The sequence below is a fragment of the Python bivittatus genome, unplaced genomic scaffold (genome assembly GCF_059951505.1).
Source record: "Python bivittatus isolate LINGU-HERP-01145 unplaced genomic scaffold, Pbiv_v1 ctg000530_np1212, whole genome shotgun sequence".
NCBI lineage: Eukaryota > Metazoa > Chordata > Lepidosauria > Squamata > Pythonidae > Python > Python bivittatus.
Window position 1 is genome coordinate 5,686,673 of NW_028277085.1, and position 20,120 is coordinate 5,706,792.

General features: G+C 41.4%; 1 protein-coding gene across 4 annotated transcripts in view; it reads right to left on the minus strand.

Annotated features, from left to right (window-relative positions):
- The window catches only part of BBS4 (Bardet-Biedl syndrome 4), a 32,050-nt gene that overhangs the window by 3,346 nt on the left and 8,584 nt on the right, over positions 1-20,120 (minus strand). For 3 of the 4 annotated variants that reach the window (XR_015797482.1, XM_025169519.2, XM_007432825.3), the window contains exons 3-13: positions 14,670-14,749; positions 12,799-12,862; positions 12,112-12,223; positions 10,310-10,382; positions 7,123-7,176; positions 4,815-4,942; positions 4,231-4,285; positions 3,370-3,438; positions 1,980-2,132; positions 641-812; positions 264-333 (exon numbers count right to left, since the gene is read on the minus strand). Coding sequence is in view for 3 of the 4 variants with exons in the window: in XM_025169519.2 (XP_025025287.1) it covers positions 264-333; positions 641-812; positions 1,980-2,132; positions 3,370-3,438; positions 4,231-4,285; positions 4,815-4,942; positions 7,123-7,176; positions 10,310-10,382; positions 12,112-12,223; positions 12,799-12,862; positions 14,670-14,749 (1,030 nt within the window). In the remaining variant the exon portion in view is untranslated. The remainder of the gene's footprint in view (positions 1-263; positions 334-640; positions 813-1,979; positions 2,133-3,369; positions 3,439-4,230; positions 4,286-4,814; positions 4,943-7,122; positions 7,177-10,309; positions 10,383-12,111; positions 12,224-12,798; positions 12,863-14,669; positions 14,750-20,120) is intronic. The other variant, XM_088148459.1, reaches the window with a different exon arrangement.

The following is a 20,120-nucleotide window of genomic DNA, read 5'->3' on the forward strand; positions in this document are numbered from 1 at the left end:
TAGAATTACCCAATCCCAAGCAATAATGTTTACAGAGGAAATATCAGGGGCAAGAAAGGCACGGATCTGCTTTTTGATCAAGAATCATGGTCACCATCTTCTGGGCCTGCTTTTCATTTACAAAAATAAGTTAGGAAAGTTGTATATCTAACACCAATAAGCCTCACAATCCAGCTTTTGGCTCTGAAGGAGACAAGGCTCTACAGCATCATTTGCGTTGAGTACAGAGGAAGCACTCCCTAAAATTAGGTCAGTAGACATACGTGTCCAGTGCTGAAGCTTTCTGATAGGCTAGCCTGGCATTTTCAGCATCTTCAAGATTTGTCAGGGCAACTAAAATCAGGAAAGAAAAAAAAACAGAAGGGTTTATCTCCCTAATGTGGAGGAACTCTAAATTAAATTGTACACTTGAACCACGGTCATGTTCATTTTAAAGAATGAAGGTCCTCATTCTTAAAGTGAAATTATCTTAACATAATCTTTTAGGAAGGATTGAGACCATTAATAAGAACTGTATGCCTAAAAGACTGCATCGATTAATACTAGCTATCATAGCAAAGCAGATGTTTCTGGATGCCAGTAATCAGAAATTTCACTGTGGTAGCTAGGGAAGCATGGAGGGCAGGTGCAGCATTCATACCTGCTAACAACATGTAAAGTTCTGCCAACTTTGGCTGGAGATGGACAGCTGCACTGATGAAGTGGAAGGCAGAAGCATACTGATGCATTGTCAGATGGACCAGCCCAAGATTGTACAGGATCTTCCAGTCAAAGGGTGCAAGGTAGTTTGCCCGTTTCAGGCAGCTGATGGCCTGTGGAAGAACATTATTCTGTCACTAAGGGAGAAGACGGGGACCTTCCAAGGCTACCTTCTGGGGCTTTACTGCCCCTATGAAACAGCAGTGCCTTTCTCCAAAAGAAATGCTACTCTTCACTTGCAGATCCTGGCTAAAGTGAACTTAATGAGATGAAACTCGATCTACTCGCTCTCTGATAGATCAGTCCGTTCATTAGAACCCACTGAAGTCCATCCTTTGGCACAACGTATTTGCAATGTAGGAAATGTATTAACTGCTTTCACCCTAAGAGTCACATTTGGGCTGAGGGTAAATTCAGCTGCATACATATGTACATAAGTGCAAGAGCACAGATACACAGCTTTCTCTCTTGTACTGAACTGGGGAAGAGAGTAGGCAAGAATTAACCTTGCCCATCTTCTTCCCCAGTTCAGTGGTGCTCCCAACTCCAGCAACAGGAATGGGGCAACGTGCATCTGGGTTCGGTGGCACAGCAGACTTCTGAGGGTCATGTGTGACATAGAGATCATTGTTCATTCATGGTCATTTATGTTAGAGAAGAGCCAATAAAGTATAGAATGTTACTATATAGCTAAATAGTTCAGACAGATTAAAAAAAAAAGAGGTGTCAGAGCCATTAATTGCTCAGTGGGGAACTGGATAGTCTTAAAACATGTACACATACTTGGAACAGCTGCATATCAAACAGTGCGCGTACCCCTCTGAGGCACATGGCCCAGAAGACAAGGTTAGAGGTTCAAAGATTGAGAGGTACTGGTGCTTGATCAAGTATTCACAAATCCCCCAAGTCAGGATGCTCTGGTGAGAATGCCAGAGGCAGAACACACTGGGAAATGGAGAAACAGCAGGAGTCTCTTCCTTGCTGTTTCTTATTTTCTCCAAATGTTGGGGCGAACGAGATACAACCCTCCTCCCTCTCCCTGTGTATGCGCGGCCCCCCTCCCCAAGCCAGAGGCTTTGAAAAGAAAGCGGTGTGCTGGGAAACAGCCGAAGTAAAAACACTGAAGAAAGAGCCTCCTCTCTTTCTCACATCCAAGGAGCACGGCAACACGAGAAACACATGGAGGAAGAGAAAGAGCCAGTGGGAGACGGAGGGAGAAGCTCTGTTCTTCATCCTACTGAACAAACAGGGAGAGCAAGGAATAGGAAGCAAACACCTACCGCTACATATTTCTTTTTGCCAAAAAAGCACATCGCGATGTTGTTCCAAAGCGGAGGGCTCTCAGGAACAGCACAAGCAACTATTCGGTACTTGCTGAGAGCAACATCAAAGTCCCCGTGTGTTTGCATCATACTGCCAGCTGCCAAGATGGCCTTTGAAAGACAAAAAGCCCAACTGAAGTAGGCCAACTAAGGGAACTTTTCACTAATAGAGATTAAGTAAATATGGCATGAAGTTCACATTTTTAGAGCGCTAAATGGAGACGTGTTGCCTTAAGGATCAGGAATGCATCCAAAGGCAGAGACATTGCAAAAATTGTGGCCCAAAAGGTGAGAGGAATGTGATACTGCAAGCCAGAAATAACTGAATTCTTGTGGTCTGGAAGTGGGGGCCGAAATGATAAAGGTGGTTCATGCTATTCCATTCTTCTTTGACTCAGTTGCTTATTTACATACATACATACGTACGTACATACGTACATACGTAGTCTTTTGGGGTAAGCAAGTTTATACAAAGTACAGGAAAGCAGTAAGAAACAGTAAGCCAAGGACATCTAGGTATGAGGTAGGAAAAATAGAAGGAAATAGCTAAATCTAGTTTAGACCCTTCACTGTACCTTTCAAAACCAATTATCCTTGCTTCTGCTATGACAATGTACCACTTCATACATTCCCTTTTGGGTTCCTCTTTTTTTTGAAGATCTCTATTCATCCGCAAGTTTCATGGGAACCATTCACTCTTCTTTTGTTTATCTGCTTTGAGATTCAAACCGCATTTGTTCCTTCTTTCGATCTAACTACTCCCAATATACTTCTTTCATGCTATTCACATACTTTTGCATTTACTACCATTCATTCTGGAACTGCCTCTCATTTTACTACATACCCTTCTTAACTATCCCATTCTTGCTATAGCCAACTTACTTTCATGTTGCCCCTGACATACTCAACTCTCATTTCCATTTAACAAAGCAGAGAGAAACCCATTTCATACACAGCCATTTTTGCTTATTTCAAAAAACATTCATTACTTGCAACATTTTTACCATTTGCACATCTTAATATTTCTCTGTTTTCCTATTCTTCATAAACAGCCTATCAAGATAAATTCATCTACTTGTCATTTACGTATAACTTGCAATTGTTCATTTTCTAACCTCTAACACCGTCACATTTATACATTTATTCATAAATACATTAAACCAGCAAGGGGCCATCATACATCTTGTCTTACTTCCAGCTCAGCATCAAGCCATTTGCTAAGCAATCCATATACTTTCATGCCTGCTTTACTTCCACACTACACTACTCCTCACTGCATTCCACAATTATCTTTATATATGTATAAAACTATCATAATTTAAGCTTATCTTCCTATTCTCCAAGTTACCTTATAGTTGCAGGGGTCATATGTGAGTGCATTCCCAAGGTACTCAAAGGCTTTCTGATAAATTTCAAGCTAAGAAAAGAAAAAGCATGAGCAGAAAGTGACTTAACACATTGATCACTGTGGATTATTACACTGTCATTGCATCCAAGAAAGGTACTCCTATGCATTAAGTTCCAAGTAACACAGCATCAGAGGATCACAGCAGACTAGTAAAGGGGACATTCACTGCCTTCCCATCTTCAAAATTCAAAGTATGAATTTTGCATGTAACATCCAATGGAAGTGGGGAGACTCTCTCTTACTCACTCTCTCATTCTCTTTCTGTACTTTGCTCTTCCCAGAGATAACCTCATCTGAAAGATCTCCTAGACATCAGTCTATAACCAAAGGTCCAGGAAAGGGTCCTGCCCAGAACACCAGGAATAGAGCTTGAATACAGGCCCAGATTCTATAAACTCATTTTAGACAAAAGCTAGGGATTTGATGGAGCAACAGAAGTGATAAAATTGCCAGCAATAGCATCATCTCTTTATGCCCAGGAAAAATTGAAACTCATGTTTCTATAGCTCACACACAACCTAGTATTTTCAACCACCCTTTTTCCAAGGCCATGTAGTTACCCAGAAGCAATGGCAATGCATTTATATTAAAGGACATCTGGCCAAGCGTCTATTTGCCCAGCTTTACTGAATTCCTAGTTTGGGCATATAAGAAGACTGGAAGAGAGCCTTCAGTCTGCAAATTAGATGCGGGGTGGAGAGGATAACATGGTGGAGGTTTACTTTCAATGCAAAGATGCCTGAATGGAAAAGCCATCTACTGCCAACTATAACTACCTAATTAATTACCAACTTCTCATACCTCAAGGTAAAGTAAGCCCAGAGTTGTAAGGAGCTCTGTGTTTTCAGGAGAGAATCTGAAACACACAGAAATAGAGATCACAGGATTTTAAGGCATCTATTGCCATCATTAATTCCAAGCAGTATTCATTCTTACGCAGGGGAATGAATAAGCCTCACAACAGGTGGCCCAAAATATCACGGTGCTTGAGGAAGAAAGTACCAACGTTTTCTGTAACAATGATTAAAAATATATCTTCTTTTAATGGCAACATCTAATTAGCCAGTCAAAATAGCCTGTCTCCAGTTTAAAGTCAATTTAATTGGTTTTGGATTAAAAGTTTAGGGGTTTACCAAGCCATGCGCGTGCTGGGCTTTGCCTCTATGCTGGCAGTTGATGTTAAAAATACTATGCTGAATTATTGCACATAGCACAGATTCCAGTCAAATCCCAATATACAGATAGGTGTACATAGATAATTGCCCCAAACATTTACAGTAAGTATTGATCTTGGACTCTGAAATCAGCTTTACCATATGGAGCTATGCCATCTTTCCTGCCTCTCCCTCCACACCTAAAGAGAGGAAAGAAAGAAAACATCTTACTCCACTGCCTTTTTGTAGACTTCAATGGCTTTGTCTCTATCTCCCTCCATCAGGTAGATTTTCCCCAGCATTATGTATGTCAGGTCATGTCGGTTGAGCTGCAAGGCGTTGTTTAGTTGATCTTTTGCCTGAATGGAAGACAAAGAATGGGCTTGGAATTGGCAATGTTACCATCACCCTGAGCCAGCCTGAACACAGTTCTTATTCTATGGTGGCTTTTGCTGAAACAGACCTACCTCTCCCCAACAATGTCAAGCAACTGCTGGGGGGGTGGGGGAGAGAGGGGAGAAAAAACATATAAATGCTGGGCTTTCTATTACTTGTACTCTTCATGGCTGCCAAAAATGAAAGCAGAAGGGCAGTGTGTTGAAAGTTTGGCTACCCCTTCATTCTAGAAAATAGTAAGCAAGCCTAAACCTAGAACCAATTGGATGTGGAGTTCGATCCTGGGTCTATCAGGCAGCCCACTGATCTTCCTGGGCTGAATGAATAGTTGCTCCTCAAGGACCCCAGCTGGGAAAAGAGTTCCCCAGCCCTGCTATCACTACTGGGCTTCTTTTATGTGGAGAAAGAAAATTGCATGCAAATGTATGACAACCTTCTGCACTGTAGGATTGTCCACGTGAGTACTACAACGTTGGCACTACAATTCCCAGCATGTCCAGCCACGTTCCAATACATTTAGAAAGCTCCAGTTTGGGAAAATGTACCAGATGGTAAGCTTTCTCCCCAATTATCTGGCCCACTTAGGAGCCATGGCACCCTTATCTTCAGCCAGCCTTCTTCCACATGGGCTGTGTTCCTGCAACATGTGTCACATGCATCGAGGTAACTGATGGTCTGGGAGTGGCTGACCTGGTTTACCCTCCCATCCAAACAGATCCTTACAAAGCAAGCAAAAGGAAATATAACAGGTAAAGTAACAGCCTGTCATTCAACTGTGATTTCTGAATCCCCTCTACTTTCGACAATTATTTATGTGTACATGATTTTAAAATGTCTCTTGGCTGTTCATAATTTTTCCAGATTGAATCTGTCATCTATGGTGCTACTTCCGAGCCTTCTACCTTTGGCGCTTTATTCCCCCAACCCCCATGTAAAACTGTAATTCATTACATGAAGCTTTGAGGACGGGCTCTTTCTCTTTCTCTCTCATTCTATCCCTTTTCCCCATCCCCGTTCCCACCCACACACCACCCACCCACTCCAAATTCTGCAGTAAATGAGTTCTCATTTTCTCTCTCCTTCCTTAAATGCCACCAGCCAAGCTGGGGAGTAAGCTCTGGGCTGAGACTAGAGTTGCTCTGGGTTTGAGGAAGTGTAAAGAAGCTAAAGATGCCAGCCGACCTGGAGGTACCAGGGTTTTATAGGTCATCCTGCAAAGAAGTGCTGATGCCAGCATGAAGCTCAGAATTGATGAAGTGTGCCGAGACAAAACAGTTTCTTCCTGCTAAACCATCCCCATCAAAAGGCATTGATTCGAAGGTCTTCTTTTCCTCTCCTCCAGACCCAGCTGGTGGGAGGGAGGGGAAAAGTTTTGATATTTCTCCCCCAGGCACATTAAAAAGGGGGGGGGGTTGGGGGAGACAGAGAGAGAGAAAGGCGCTTACCATTTTAAAAAAAGAATTGCTGAATGCAGCACAGCATATTCATTGCTAAAAGGTATAAATGGCACAACACTCTGTAGACTTCATTATATTTTATAGGCTGATGTAAGTTAGCGCAAGGGGGACAGTGTGTGATGCGGGGAGGGGGGGAGAAACAAGAGAGTTCCTCAACCTAGCAGCAAAAAACACTAGCAAGCCTCCCATTGAAAAGCAAAGATCACCTCACGCAAATGGGAGAGTAGGGAGGAACCATTTTTCATGGCTGGAGAAAAGCAAGCCAAGGAACCTTCCTTAATAAAATCTTGGCTTGGTCTTAGCAACCAGAACAAGCAAACAAGTTCTGACTGCGATGTTACTGGAAGAGGCAGCATCGGTACAAGGAACAAGCAGCCGCATCGCTCTTAAATGTCTTCATTGGAAAGGTACAGGAACCAGTTGTGACCTGCACTTAGGAGGGTTGCGGGACAAAGCTGAAGCAGCAAGATGGCATAGTCCCAGCTGAAGATCCTTTTTCACACGGGCGCTTAAATGTATCAAGTAATGAGGTGCAGATTCTGGCATTCGAATCGGAATTGAGAAACGGCTTAGAATTTTGGAGAATTCCTGACTGAGCCAATAAAAGCTGGGACCTTGAGCCTCATGGATTTCCCATCATGTAAAACAGAGATGGTCTTCCAGAGAACTGAACTGCCCACGTTTACCTTGTTGAAATATTTCAGCTGCATGTAGCACACTCCCAAGTTATGGAAGATTTCCTAGGTATGAAAAGAGGGGAAGTTTATACACAAGGGAACGGAAACCATTTCTCATTGCATATTGCAAAATGCTGAGGTCAAGTTCATTATTTACCACAAAAAACAAACAGGCAAACACACTGCAAATAATCTCAGGATTCATTAGTAATTTCAGCCCATAAATCAGCCTTTCCCAACCTGCTGCCCTCCTGCGGGACATCTGAGAGGAGAATGCTGCATGTTAAAATCCAACATATCTGAACAGCAGGCAGTTGGGAAAGATTACCAAGATACAGATATAATGAAAAGGGCACCTTGGTAAAGATGTAGTCAAATATGCCAGTTAAACCTTCTTCTGAGGCTAACAGCCTATGTGGTGCAATGGCTAAGATGTTGGACCAGGAATGGAGAGACCCAGGTTCTGGTCTACCCTCAGACACAGAAACTCACTGAGACCAGGTCTCTCTCTGTCTCTCAGGTCAACCTAACTCACAAGGTTGTTATAGGGGAAAATAGAAGGAAATCTATTTTTGCTGCTTGGAGCTCCTGAATAAAAGGAAGGATCTAAATCAAAGGAATCCTGTACATAATTCCAATCTTAATCTAGACCAGTGTTTCTCAACCTCAGCCACTTTAAGATGTGTGGACTTCAACTTCTAAGTCCACATGTCTTAAAAGTGGCTGAGGTTGAGAAACACTGATCTAGACAGTTAAATTTTAATGTATGGATGCAGAAAATAAAATTTTGGTTCAATATCAATATCATGCAATAAAAAGGTAGAACTGTTTACCATATGACCATGTTATTCCAACTTCCTAGGTTTGCTGCTGGAATACTGCAGAAGTTCTAAATCCCACAACTGGCCAACATTTAATTGAGTCCAGAGAATAACCACCACAATGAAAGAATGCATGTTTAAGCTTCTGGGCCTATCCTCTGAGAAAAATATTTCTTCCAGATGAGGAAAAATTAGAAGATGGGATATAAAACAGAGCAATCAAGGAACATAGATTACATACCAAAATTATGCCCAAAAAATAGAATTCAATGAGGGTAGCAGCTAAATGCTATACAATAAATATTTGATTATAGTAACCAAACCCTACTTCTGACCACAACTTAGAATTCCCACAAGAGGTAAAACATGCTCTCCTGTACTGTAATTGTTTTGAGAAAGAAAATGCAAAAACTGCTATAAACAAGCAAAGTCCAGACTTGTATTTTTCTACTAGATTATTAAATGAGGAAGTAATCCTTTCTTAGAAGAAGCCTGCTGAAAACCTTGAAAGATTGAGAAAACTGAGCAATGTTGCTTAATAACTCTCTCTTAAAAGAATCATTAGGCAGATCATTGTGACCTTTTTGGACCTGACAAAGGACAGTCAGAAAGTTATCGTGCTTGTAGGTTGTAGCCTATTCAATTCTTAATGTTCAGGTAACAGGCCAGTTTCTCTCTGGGTGGATCATCTTTCCAATCAATATTGAATTTAACACCAGCCCACAGCATGAAAAGAGACATACAAATGACATACATTTTATAGCAACCATGTGGATTTAACAAGACAAAAGAGCCTATTCAAACAGTGGGTTGGCTGTTACTGAGAGTCATAAAGTGCTGCCATCTTTAATGTAAGAGAATGTCATCCACGCAAGTGAAGCCTGATTAGGAGAGCTGTTTATGCTTCCAAAGAGAAAGATCTCCCTATGGGAGGAGGGGGCACAAGTTACAAAACGTATTTTGTAATTATGAATTTTATGGAGGGTTGGAGGGAAGTATGTTGTTTGGGATTGCCTGGTTTGGAATTCTGGAGTTCTTTTTGGGGGGGGGAGGCAACATATAAACTTAGATAATAAAATCTTTGGGGGCATCTGCAATTTTATTATTATTACTTTTTATTTCCCCAGGCCTTGACAAGTTTTTAGAACTTTTATGTTTATTAGTTACAGGCAACCTGCCAACTTCAGCCTTTTGCAAGGATCAGTTGCTAAGTTTGGGAATAATGATTTTTTCTTTGCAGCCTACTGGTTAAAGATGAGGGAAAGATGGTGCACCAGAAGAGGAAGGAGAGGTAGTGTCAACTACTTCTGGATCTGGCCCTGGCTAGACTCAGATGTAGCTCCTAAGAGGTGGGGATGGTGTTCTTTATAATAATTTTAAAAATCCTCATTCCTGGTGTATTGACTCTTGAATTAACATGGCCTGGTACTGTTATGTTCCAGCAGTTCTGCTTATGCATATTTTAGCTGAAAATTTGGTTACCTACTCTAAGAACCCTATAAGAAACATCCTAAATCAGTGTTTCTCAACCTCGGCAGTTCGAAGATGTATGGACTTCAACTCCCAGAATTCTGGGGAATTCTGGGAGTTGAAGTTCATACATCTTCGAACTGCCGAGGTTGAGAAACACTATCGTAAACAAACAAACAGCTGTGCTTTGGCAGAGATATCTTTTGGCATCGGGAGCTGCAGCCTGTACATTTCGGCTCATGATCTTTGGCCTCTGCTGGTAAGCTGTGAAGAAGTGATTAACAAGCACCTAGCATTCAAGTGGCAGAGTCTACTAAGCCAAATTTTATTTTCCTGACCAGTATTGAGACAGGCAGCCAACCTCGTGCGTATCCAGCAGAGACACCCATGCTTCTTCCATTTTGTTCTACCTCTGGAGATGGCTGGATATTGCATCTCAGACCTTACGTCACAGGGCCTGAACCCAACCTTAACCCTAACCAAAGAACAGTCTGTCCTTGCTTACATGTTCATCCCATCCTAAGCCGAGCTGTTCACCTATACAACAGAAGCCCTTTGGGCTACCGGAGCAGCATTTTCTCCTGCAAGTTGTATCGCTGTCCTGCCAGTTTCATCTTAGAAGCTTCTCCACCTGAGCCATGTTTTTAAGGAGTGGTTGCTACTCATATAAAGAAGAAAAAAATGTATTGTCGAAGGCTTTCATGGCCGGCATACGATGGCTGGTGTGGGTCTTCCAGGCTGTGTGGCCGTGTTCTGGAAGTTCCAGAACACGGCCACACAGCCCGGAAGACCCACACCAGCCAAGAAAAAAATGGTCTAGAACTAGCCTGTGGTCCTTCCCTGATCTGTCCATATCCAACCCTAACACGTCTATTTAGGAGTAAGGAGGAGAGCCTTACACATACCCAGTCCTTCTGGTTGTGCTGAGCTGCATCGCTGTAGACTTCAACAGCTGCTTTGTGTTTGCCCAGAAGAAACCTGCAACAAATTCCCACTTCTTATTTTTCTCAGCTTGTTTACTGGAGAAGTAATGGTTTGTCAGCCACGGGATCAAAGGGAGCTTTAGGGATACCACTTGCATTCTCAGCCAGAACAGAGCAGCCGAGAGCTGCCTAAAGAATTATAATCTTTATCACCAGAGAGGGACAGTCATCTCCTCTGAGCTGGGTAAAAAACATTTTATTCGAACCCTTCACCCTGCTTTCCTGATCCAAGGCCAGAGGCAGTCATAGCATGCCGGAAAAGCAGGATCTCTCAGGTGGCTCTAGAGATACACAAAAGGCAGCTAAACACAAGGAATGACGTGAGGGGTAAAAATAAAATAAGATGACTGTCTTGGGAGCACAATCAAAACCCTGCCCTTTTGTACATGGGTGGGATGTTCAGGTGAGTACAAAAGAAATGAGGCTTCAAACCACCATCTTGCCCTTTTTGACTCCTCCCCGCTCCTCAGCCCTCCTTTAAATAAACACAGACATGAATTACAGTTTGTTAATAATTCCAAATCCAAAATGTGCTATGGTTGGGTTCACATAACATGTTAGGCTACTACTGGCTAAAGGAGAGTAGGAGTGTTTATGGCTGAGCCTGTGGTTAGGAACGCAGCCTTTCTCTTCGCAGGGTATGTGAGCCAGGTGCTCAGGTAAGATATCATGAGGTTCGTTCTGAAAAATTAACACAACAAACAGCTTTGAAATCTCTTAAAATGAAGGATAAACTTAATTCAGTTTTGGTCTATACCAGTGTTTCTCAACCTTTAGGACTTTAATTATTATTATTATGCATGTTAGCTCAGTGTTTCTCAACCTTGGCAACTTTAAGATGGGTGGACTTCACCTCCCAGAATTCCCCCCCCCCCAGCATAGCTGGCTGGGGAATTCTGGGAGGTGAAGTCCACCCATCTTAAAGTTGCCAAGGTTGAGAAACACTGGTCTATAAAATACTGCTATAGTTAGAAATACTGAATATGAATGTTCAGAACGTTTGCATTTCTCCTTAATATTACAAGTGTATTCATATACATCTGTCTGCACTCCCAAGTTTTTATTCTTTTCTTCATCATCTGTTTTACACTTTAGCTTTTCTTTCAGTTCTAGTTTGCTGAGTTTTACTTACATTTTTCAATTAAATAAACAAATAAAAGAGCATAATATGATTTGCTTGGGTTTAGCATGATATATGAACATAGCAATTGTATTTGGTTAACCTAGGTTTAGTGTTTTACATGTTGCGTGAACCCAGACGCTCTGTCTTCTGGGGATGATGGTCAGCAACTTCAAGGGTTTGAAAAAAGCTTTACGACATATCTCCTTTGAGAACTGGCCTATTAATCATTATACAATACCTTCAAATTCAGAAGAAATATACCAGTGTTTTGGGCTTCACTTGTGTGAATCAAACTAACTGTGGTTTATTAAACCACAAGCTCAGGACAATATGCCAATAGATAGAGGGGGGTTCGGGGGGAGGAGAATAATAGAATGAGTTATTGTCTTCCTGCTCTGCTTGCATGCTTCCTTGACGTATCAAGATCGCTGGGCTCCTGAATCATTGGTCTGATCCAGCTGGGTTCTGAAGCATGCAGTCAAGAAAAATATATGACAGAGGAGTTGGATCATGCACACAGGGATACAAATGTCATTGACACCATCTTGAGAAGCTCCACCCCATATGACATCTCAGACCCGAAGAATAAAATTACACTTACAGGGACCGGGCCACCTGCTTGAGGTTGTCTGCACATCGAGGCCTCAGAATAGCACAAGTCTGGAAAAGCTCCAGAGATTCATGAATTTTCCCTTCCAAGCGAAAGATCAAAGCTGAGAAATAATATTGTCATAGCACATTAATCAGGAGAATCCCTTATTAATATTTTAATTTCTGCTAGCTGTTTTACGGAACAGCCCTAAAGGCTGTTAAGTTCTGCCCTAAAGGACAGCCTAAAATTATTTTAAATACATAGATAAATGAACAAGGAGGGTAGCTATCCTCTTCTTGGTTACACTTCTATTCAAAACTGCACTTTCCCAAAGCTATTTTTAATTTTAAACACACACTGGGATTGCAACACATGACCTGATGAGTAACATATAAATTGCCCCTATGCTGCATGGAGGTGTGATCCAGATTTTCCAAGTCACCATATGTAAATTACTTTACCTCCTCAAAGGAAGAGACTGGCTTGAATTTCATGCATCTCCCCTTCCCTTAAATACCAAACAGCCAGAGATTGTGCAAATATTCCACTTTCAGATTTTTCTAGAAAACAGGATGTGCTGGATTATTAAAGCACCATAAACTTGGACAATCCCCGAAGAGGTGGCTGTGTGTTCTTACAAAACACACAAATTCAGCTTGAAACCTGTTTAACCATGGAGGAATCATTTTTGCTTACCTTGAACGTAGACTGCGTACTCACACATTCCTTGGGTCTCCTGCAGTTGCTCTTTTATAGTAATCTGAACCACAAAGGAAGAGAGATTCAATAATGAGAATTTTTATTTCAGACAAGATGCAGAATGTCATTAACAACCCAATGCCTGGTCCTTTCACAAGAGCAACGCAACACTGAGCTAGCATTTGTTACGGAAGATCAGTCTTCGGGAAAGGATGGCACTGATGTTAGAATGTCTTTCCTAAGAATAAGAGATGGTGCTAGGTTGCGTACAGTATGTGTATGTTTTTATTATCATTACATTTTATCTTATAACAATGTTGCCTTATTTTTTATCAAACTTTGTAAGCTGCTTGAAGTCAGTCTGATTGTTTATGTATTAACTTCTATGCTGCTTCAAACATTTAACCCAAACTCTTGTGAAACGGGCTTAGATAAATATTAGAAATTTCTTAGCACAAGTAATAAAAGCTGAGCCACATTCTAAGAAAACTGCTCCAGTTAGGTGCAACATGGGATTTGGGCAACAGGACATAAATGGCCTGCTAAAGGCCAATTAATAAGCATTTGGCTGAACAGAATAAATGTTCTTGTTGATCAGCCTAACACATCAAGAAGAAACTCAGTTGCAGAAGCAATGCCTCATCTATGCCTACAGTATATCTCTTTTGTATTTTGTATTACCAGTCAAGCATCATTCTAGCAAGTAAAAGGACTGTCTCTGAAATGTTGACTTAGAGACCCACTGTGACAGAATCATGCAACTTTTGTTCATCCAGTCACTTACAAAACCAGTCCTGTACAATCGGCAGACAAACTCTGTACGTGGCCATTTCCTCACCGTGACCCATCTATTATTGAGGTTCTATAAAGCCTGTGCCCCATTACTGATATATCAACATAGTGACAGTTGGAAGATGTGGGAAGCTGGTCCAAATCACTAGTGAGGAAACACTGTTCTATACTTTACTTTTTTATGCCTGATGGTGAAACAAATAAGTTGTTCTCAGAAGAGAAGTCCCCTTCCGAAACATAACCAGCTAGAAAAGTCAATATTTGTCTGGGCAAAGGGGGGGGGGGACATAATAAAGCTGATGCTTCCACTGAATCAGAATGAACAAGTCAGAAGAGCAACTGCAACCATGAGCTTGTTAAATCAGAGCAAAGAAGGAAGCATGCAGACACAGCTGTTCCTTAGGATGAGGGAAGAATGGTAACAAGTGATTCTATGGTATTATAAGTAAAAACAGTCCTTCATCAGGAAAAAGGCCCTCCAAGTGAACACAACTTATGTGTCACATATTTCTTCCCCTCTTGCATGACAGGTTTCATGCTGTCACACAACACTCTGCAACTTGGTGCAGATCTCTCTGACAAACCACTGGCTGGGAAAGACTACTTTCCACCATTCAGCATCATCCCCAATTCAGAGTTATCCCAAAGAGTACCCTAATCAACTTCAGATCATCCATCGGATAGCAATCCTGGTTAGTACTAACCACAGCTAATCACATTAATTAGGACTCTTGGGGGAACAAGGGAATTTGCATAAAGAAAGGAGGGAAGCTAAACCCTGGCTTGGAGAACCATGGAAAACCAAACTGAACCCTATCCTGAGAACAAACACCTGGGTTCTTCCTCCTCCCTAAAATTAGGGTCTCTTGTTAAATGGTTGTTCAAGGAATGACATGCTCTCATCTGGTTTGCGTGGTTTGTTTCCTTGGCAACATTTTTGCAGGTAACATTTTGGCCCTTTCCTTCTTCTTCCTAGGGCTGAAAAAGAATGACTGGCCCAAGGTCATCCAGCTGGCCTCATGCCTAAGGCTGGACTAGCCCAGGGTATTTAACCACTGCACCAAACTGGCTCCTACCTTACATGCATCATAATCTTTGCGGACGTAGTACAAGTGGATCAGCCAGTTCCTTTTCTCCAGAATGGGAAGGTCAGGCACTGTGAAACAGGATGACAGAATAAATATTTAGAGAATAAGTGACTGTCTCTGTTTTAAGACTCGGGCCTCCAAAGTTGTGCCCAGAGCAACATGAGGCAATATCTGCTTTCCTTGCTCCAATGTAGCAGAAGGCAGCAGCAGGAGAAAGATGTCATGCTATACAATGGAGAAGATTTTTGAAAGATTACAGCGGGAGACCCAGGAATGCTGAAGATGACACAAAGTCATGGAAACCACTACGTATCTAATGATCTTGCATTCCAATCTCATTTCTGAGTTGTTCAAAGCAATTAATATCACACTGAAAGCAATCTCATAACAAAAACAAATGTAAGACTAAAAGAAAAAATCTCCTTTCTCCAAGCCAACAAATAGACATTCAACAATATTTCAGGTCAATGACAGACAAGAAGTTCCACAAACTGAACACTGTCACAAAAAAATCCATTCCCTGATCCATTCCAACTGTACAAGAGCAGTGAGCTCTTGGAGGGGGTGACTGTGTAGGAGCAGATTATCCTTCATCCCAAAGTCTAAGGCTGGGGGGGGGGGGGTGTTTCACATCTGTCAACCCCCCACTGCCTTTCCAAAACCAGCTGCATGGTAATTTTCCTGTGAGAGATGGGGAAACAGTATTACACACAGGCTGTAATTGTATTAACTAATTGATTTCCTCTTATTTTAATTACATACAGGTTAACCCATATTTAATTCTTATTCTGGTCCTGCTGCTTCACACTTTTTAGATTATAGCCTCTGGTTTGAAAAAGGTTGCTCGTTCCTGTTCAAAAGCAATAAAGGTTTTTAGAGATAATAAACAACCCTTTAAAGTAGGCCCTGAACCAGACTAAATTTTACTCCTTTTTGAATTCTATGGAGCATCAAGCTGGCTATCACTAGAAGGGCAATGAGACTGAGATACCATGACAAATCTTTTCCTCTTACTGTGGAGGGGGGGCACGGGCGGTCAATGTTAAGCTCTCCAGCGCTCTGGCTCACAATATGATCAATAGGAGGGAGCCCACAGCAACTAATTAGGATCCGGTATTGCTTTTCCCAACCACCTCTATGCTGGATTGAAAGTTTTTAAGAATACTCCTCCGTTCCCATCATACCAACATGACTTGGAGTGCACCAAACCCATTCCTGCAGCTGAAAGGTTGGTAAGCCAAGGTAACCATAGCAACTAATAGGGGAAAAAAATGTTTGTAAGTGGATATTATGATAAAAGAGCTCAGCAGAAAACAAGGGGGGAAAAGCTGCTGAGACAGCAAACGCAGAGGTGATGGTGAAGAACCTATAGGGCAAGTGTTGGCAAAAACTTTCCCTCTTGAATCAGGTAGTTCTTAATTCATATCAAGAAAAGTCTCCTTCCAGATCACACTGGCTCAAATTCAGCCTGCCTCCACTATGTCTCCGACTCACCCCTTCCTTGAGCGAAGGGGACTGGTTTGCAAAAAAGGGAATAAACCATCTGAAATAGGTTGCTCGGGTGCTACAATGAATGCTAATCACAGAAAGCATACCTCTAGAGCTTTTGCAATATGTTGGACTAGCATACTCAATTTGTCCAATTTATTTTCAAGGTGGCAGGAAGGACAAGCCCTCTATATATGGGGAATCACTGCAGTCACCTTCAGTAGCACTGGAGCTCCACTGTCAACCAATGGACAAATGTAATGTTTTTAGCAGTTTTGCTGCAGGGTAATCATCAGTGGACGTCCTAAGAATTGGTATTCAAGCATAATTTCTCTGAGCCTGGTGCAACCAATATAGTATGTTTCCCTTTATTTAAAAGCCAAGAAAAACTGAGAGATAAAATTGTACTGTAATTTCTTTCAGTTCTCTTTGTTTAAACTGAGTTTTTTGAATGCCTAAACTGGATTTACGATCAGGCATGGAAGAATGATACAGCAGATGTGACAGCGTGATCTTTCAACCCAGATTATCCAGGGACAGGGAACAGTATCAGCTCTTTGGCTTTGGAGATCAGAAGTACAACTCACATAGGCTATGCTAAACATATCTTCTCAGGACTTATTCCCAGGTAAGCAAGCACAGAATTATAGGCTCATTTAGTTATATCTGATCTGTGGCCTGTAAATCATGGTCACAATGTTGTACCTGGGATCCAAATGAGCTTGACTGTTTTTGCCCATCCTTAGTAGTGCCATATCCACAGTTCATCTTCTTGTGTGCACAAATGCCTATGGGAGCTAAGGAACTCTGTATCTTGAAATTCTTGAGACACATGTCCTACAGAGAGGCTTACTTCTTCTATCTCAATCATTATAACTATTAGGATTTTCTAGGCAAATGTGCCCGCACAATCACTATCTCTCAGAGCATGTCACCCAGCAATATTCCTCCAGCTGTTCTAACTCTGCCTCAGGTTGGCTCCAGCTGAACTTGTAAGACCTTGACACCATCATATAGTTCCAGTGAAACAAATTTGTAAAAATGTCCTTCACTGCATCCTTCTTCCTCAAGCCCATTTCTGTCCTGCAGACAGTCCAACAAATGCATCAATAGATTTCTTTAAAGCACAAAATCTTGGCAACCCCAGTCTTCAAACACAGCAGGCCCAAATATGGAATGTTTGCTTTCCCAGTTTCAGAGAAAGCCTACTGTCGCTGCTTGTCTCGTTTTAGCTTTGCCTTGTTACATTAAAAGTGTGAGGAAATAAAAATTATGAATGTTTCCATTTTGTGGCAGCATTTGGATTTTTTAGCCCAGTGGGACTCATGCTTCATCTTTAAAAGAAGCCAAGGAAACTACGGGAACAAGGAGAGAGATGACAGCAACAGAAGAGCAAAGAGGAAGAGCTCTGGCACAAGTTCAACAACCTGACATTAGTGTGAATTAGTCTTACATTGACAGCCAGGTGCCTTTGATTCTCCTCAGCAAGGCACAAGGGAAAATTAGAACATACATACATACTCTATTTTCTTTGCACACCAACATTTTAAAATTATAATCTCTTTAAAACAAAAGAAGTTGGAGAAATCACCATATTATATCGGTCTTCCCCAATCTGGCTACTCGAAGTTTGCCACCTAAAGAGAATGCTGGCAAAGATCAGTGATTGGAATTGTAGTCCAATATTTCTGCAAAGTTCAGGTTGGTAAGATTTATATGCATCAGTTCCCTTTATCTAATGCCAAGGTTAATCAGAGATGCATAATCAATTCTCTAAACAGAGGGGCCTTACTGCATCACACTGTACATAATCCAAATATCTGAAGGTTATAGACATATTTCTTCCCCTACGCACACACAGCAGGTAGCTTTGAAATCTCTGTATTCCCAAACACTGTTATTGTCTCAGTGCTTAATGTTCTCTTTGCTCACTTTTTCAAACAGCCACTGGAATCAACTCTAAATCAAACAATAAACCTGTATGGCTTACAGTTATTTACAGTCAACTGGGTTTAATAAAACCTATCATAAACAATTCTGATGCTTGCAACAAAGCTATAATTCATCTCGCTATCCTGTATTAATAGTCCCTATACACCAGAAAAGCAAAAGTTTGATTGAAATGGCCAAAAAAAAAAAAAGACCATTTAAGCGAACAAAGAAAAGGAACACGTTTCTGACTCTGCATCTCCCCTTAGTGGAAAACAAGCAGTATGACAAGGTTTCTTTTTTCTTTCCAGATGCCTCCAAATGTCTGAAAGAGAGGGTACAATGTGGGGCTTCTGCTGATATTAGAAATAATTTGTCTCCTGATATAGTTACACCAATAGCAGCATTTGTAGGTATCAGCTTATTTAGAAACCCTCACCATTGTTGAAATTGAACGATGCAGTGTCTTAAAGAGGTTAGAGCTATCCCATTTGCCAGATGGATCACTTCAGGCTGACAGTGGCTCAGTTCACACAACTCATTAAATCAAAGCCAATAAAACAGATGATGGCTTAGGGTGCTATCTGAAGCCATTTTACTTTGGCAGAATCCAGAGCATACAAATCATTTAGACAGCTTCAGAATGGAATGGGGAAAAAATGGGATTTCCATGTAGGATTATACATTTATCTACTTCTTAAGTCTGAGTATTCTTGTAATATTAAAACAGATTATGACCAGTGTTGAAAAAAAGAAGGGTGAAATCATATAAACAGTGGTGCTTACCTATGCAAGAGTTACACTTATTCTTAAGAAGTCTCCCAAAGTTAATCAGCTTTCAAAATACTTGCGAAACATAAACCCCCAAATATACAATCCAGTCCATTAAGCATACAGTATTTGTTTTCAGCTGAAATCAATTCTGCACTATCTTAATCTTTCCACTGAAACAGAGATATAAAACAGGTAAGCTCTACCCATCAATGCTTTAAAAGGCCTGGAGGGTCTTAAAACAGAAACTTTTGTGATGGTACAATTTCCCAGACAAAAGCAGAAGCAGTTAAATTCACCTATCACCACTGGCCCTTTTGATGTTGTAGCTGGCATGTGCTAAATCTCACGGGGTGCTCTATGTTGGCTGGGAAATGCAGCTCTGGAAAAGTATGACAAAGAAGCACTTACGGCAAAAAAAAAAGAAAAAGAAAGCCACTCTCATGCATAATTATCAATATGCTCTGCATTCACCCAGCAGGAAATTCAATCTACCTCAACCTTATTCCATCAGAAGAGATTTACCATACTCCACTGTTCCGCATTTATTTCAACAAGAGAAAATTCAAACGAGCAATTCCATTTAGTGTTCTGCTTCTGTACAGTAAAAAGCCTGTGATGAATCTGCCTAAAAATCAGGAACCTTCCAGTTGAGTCTTTCATTGTACAATTGCTCTGAAATCGTTCTCAGAATTTTATGGCAGGCCGAATGGATAATGTCATCCTCTAATTATATTAATCGTACGTTCTCCTACTGCTCTGTTACATTCATCTTTTTCTCAATCACAAAATACTCAGTAAGGAAATAAGGAGCAGAACTGCAATGGCATTTATAGCAGAGGCAAGCAGGAAAACAGGCAATTGAGTCAAGACAGGAAAGGCTGTTGGTGTGCATGGCAAGTTGCAGATACCCTTTCCTTCTCAATGTATTTACTGCGCACATACAGTAGCAATGAGGCCATTACGGCTGGCGCATGTCCAGAGCCACATGTCCAAGAGGCAGTGGTGAAACAAACGCAGCAGACTTTGCTCCCCAAGAACAAACATTTCACTGTGAGGGGAAAGGTCTTTTCTCCAGCCCCCTTCAACTTGGATCTCCTATCCACTCCCTCTCCCAGGATTTTTATGGGCTTACAAACAGACAGCAAATGCCCCAAACACGGCAGAGTTTCTTTCTGGGTAATCATGAAGGCTGTAATCTGACTGTAAGGCTGCAATCCACTTTCTGGTGTTCACTGAAATTAATATCCT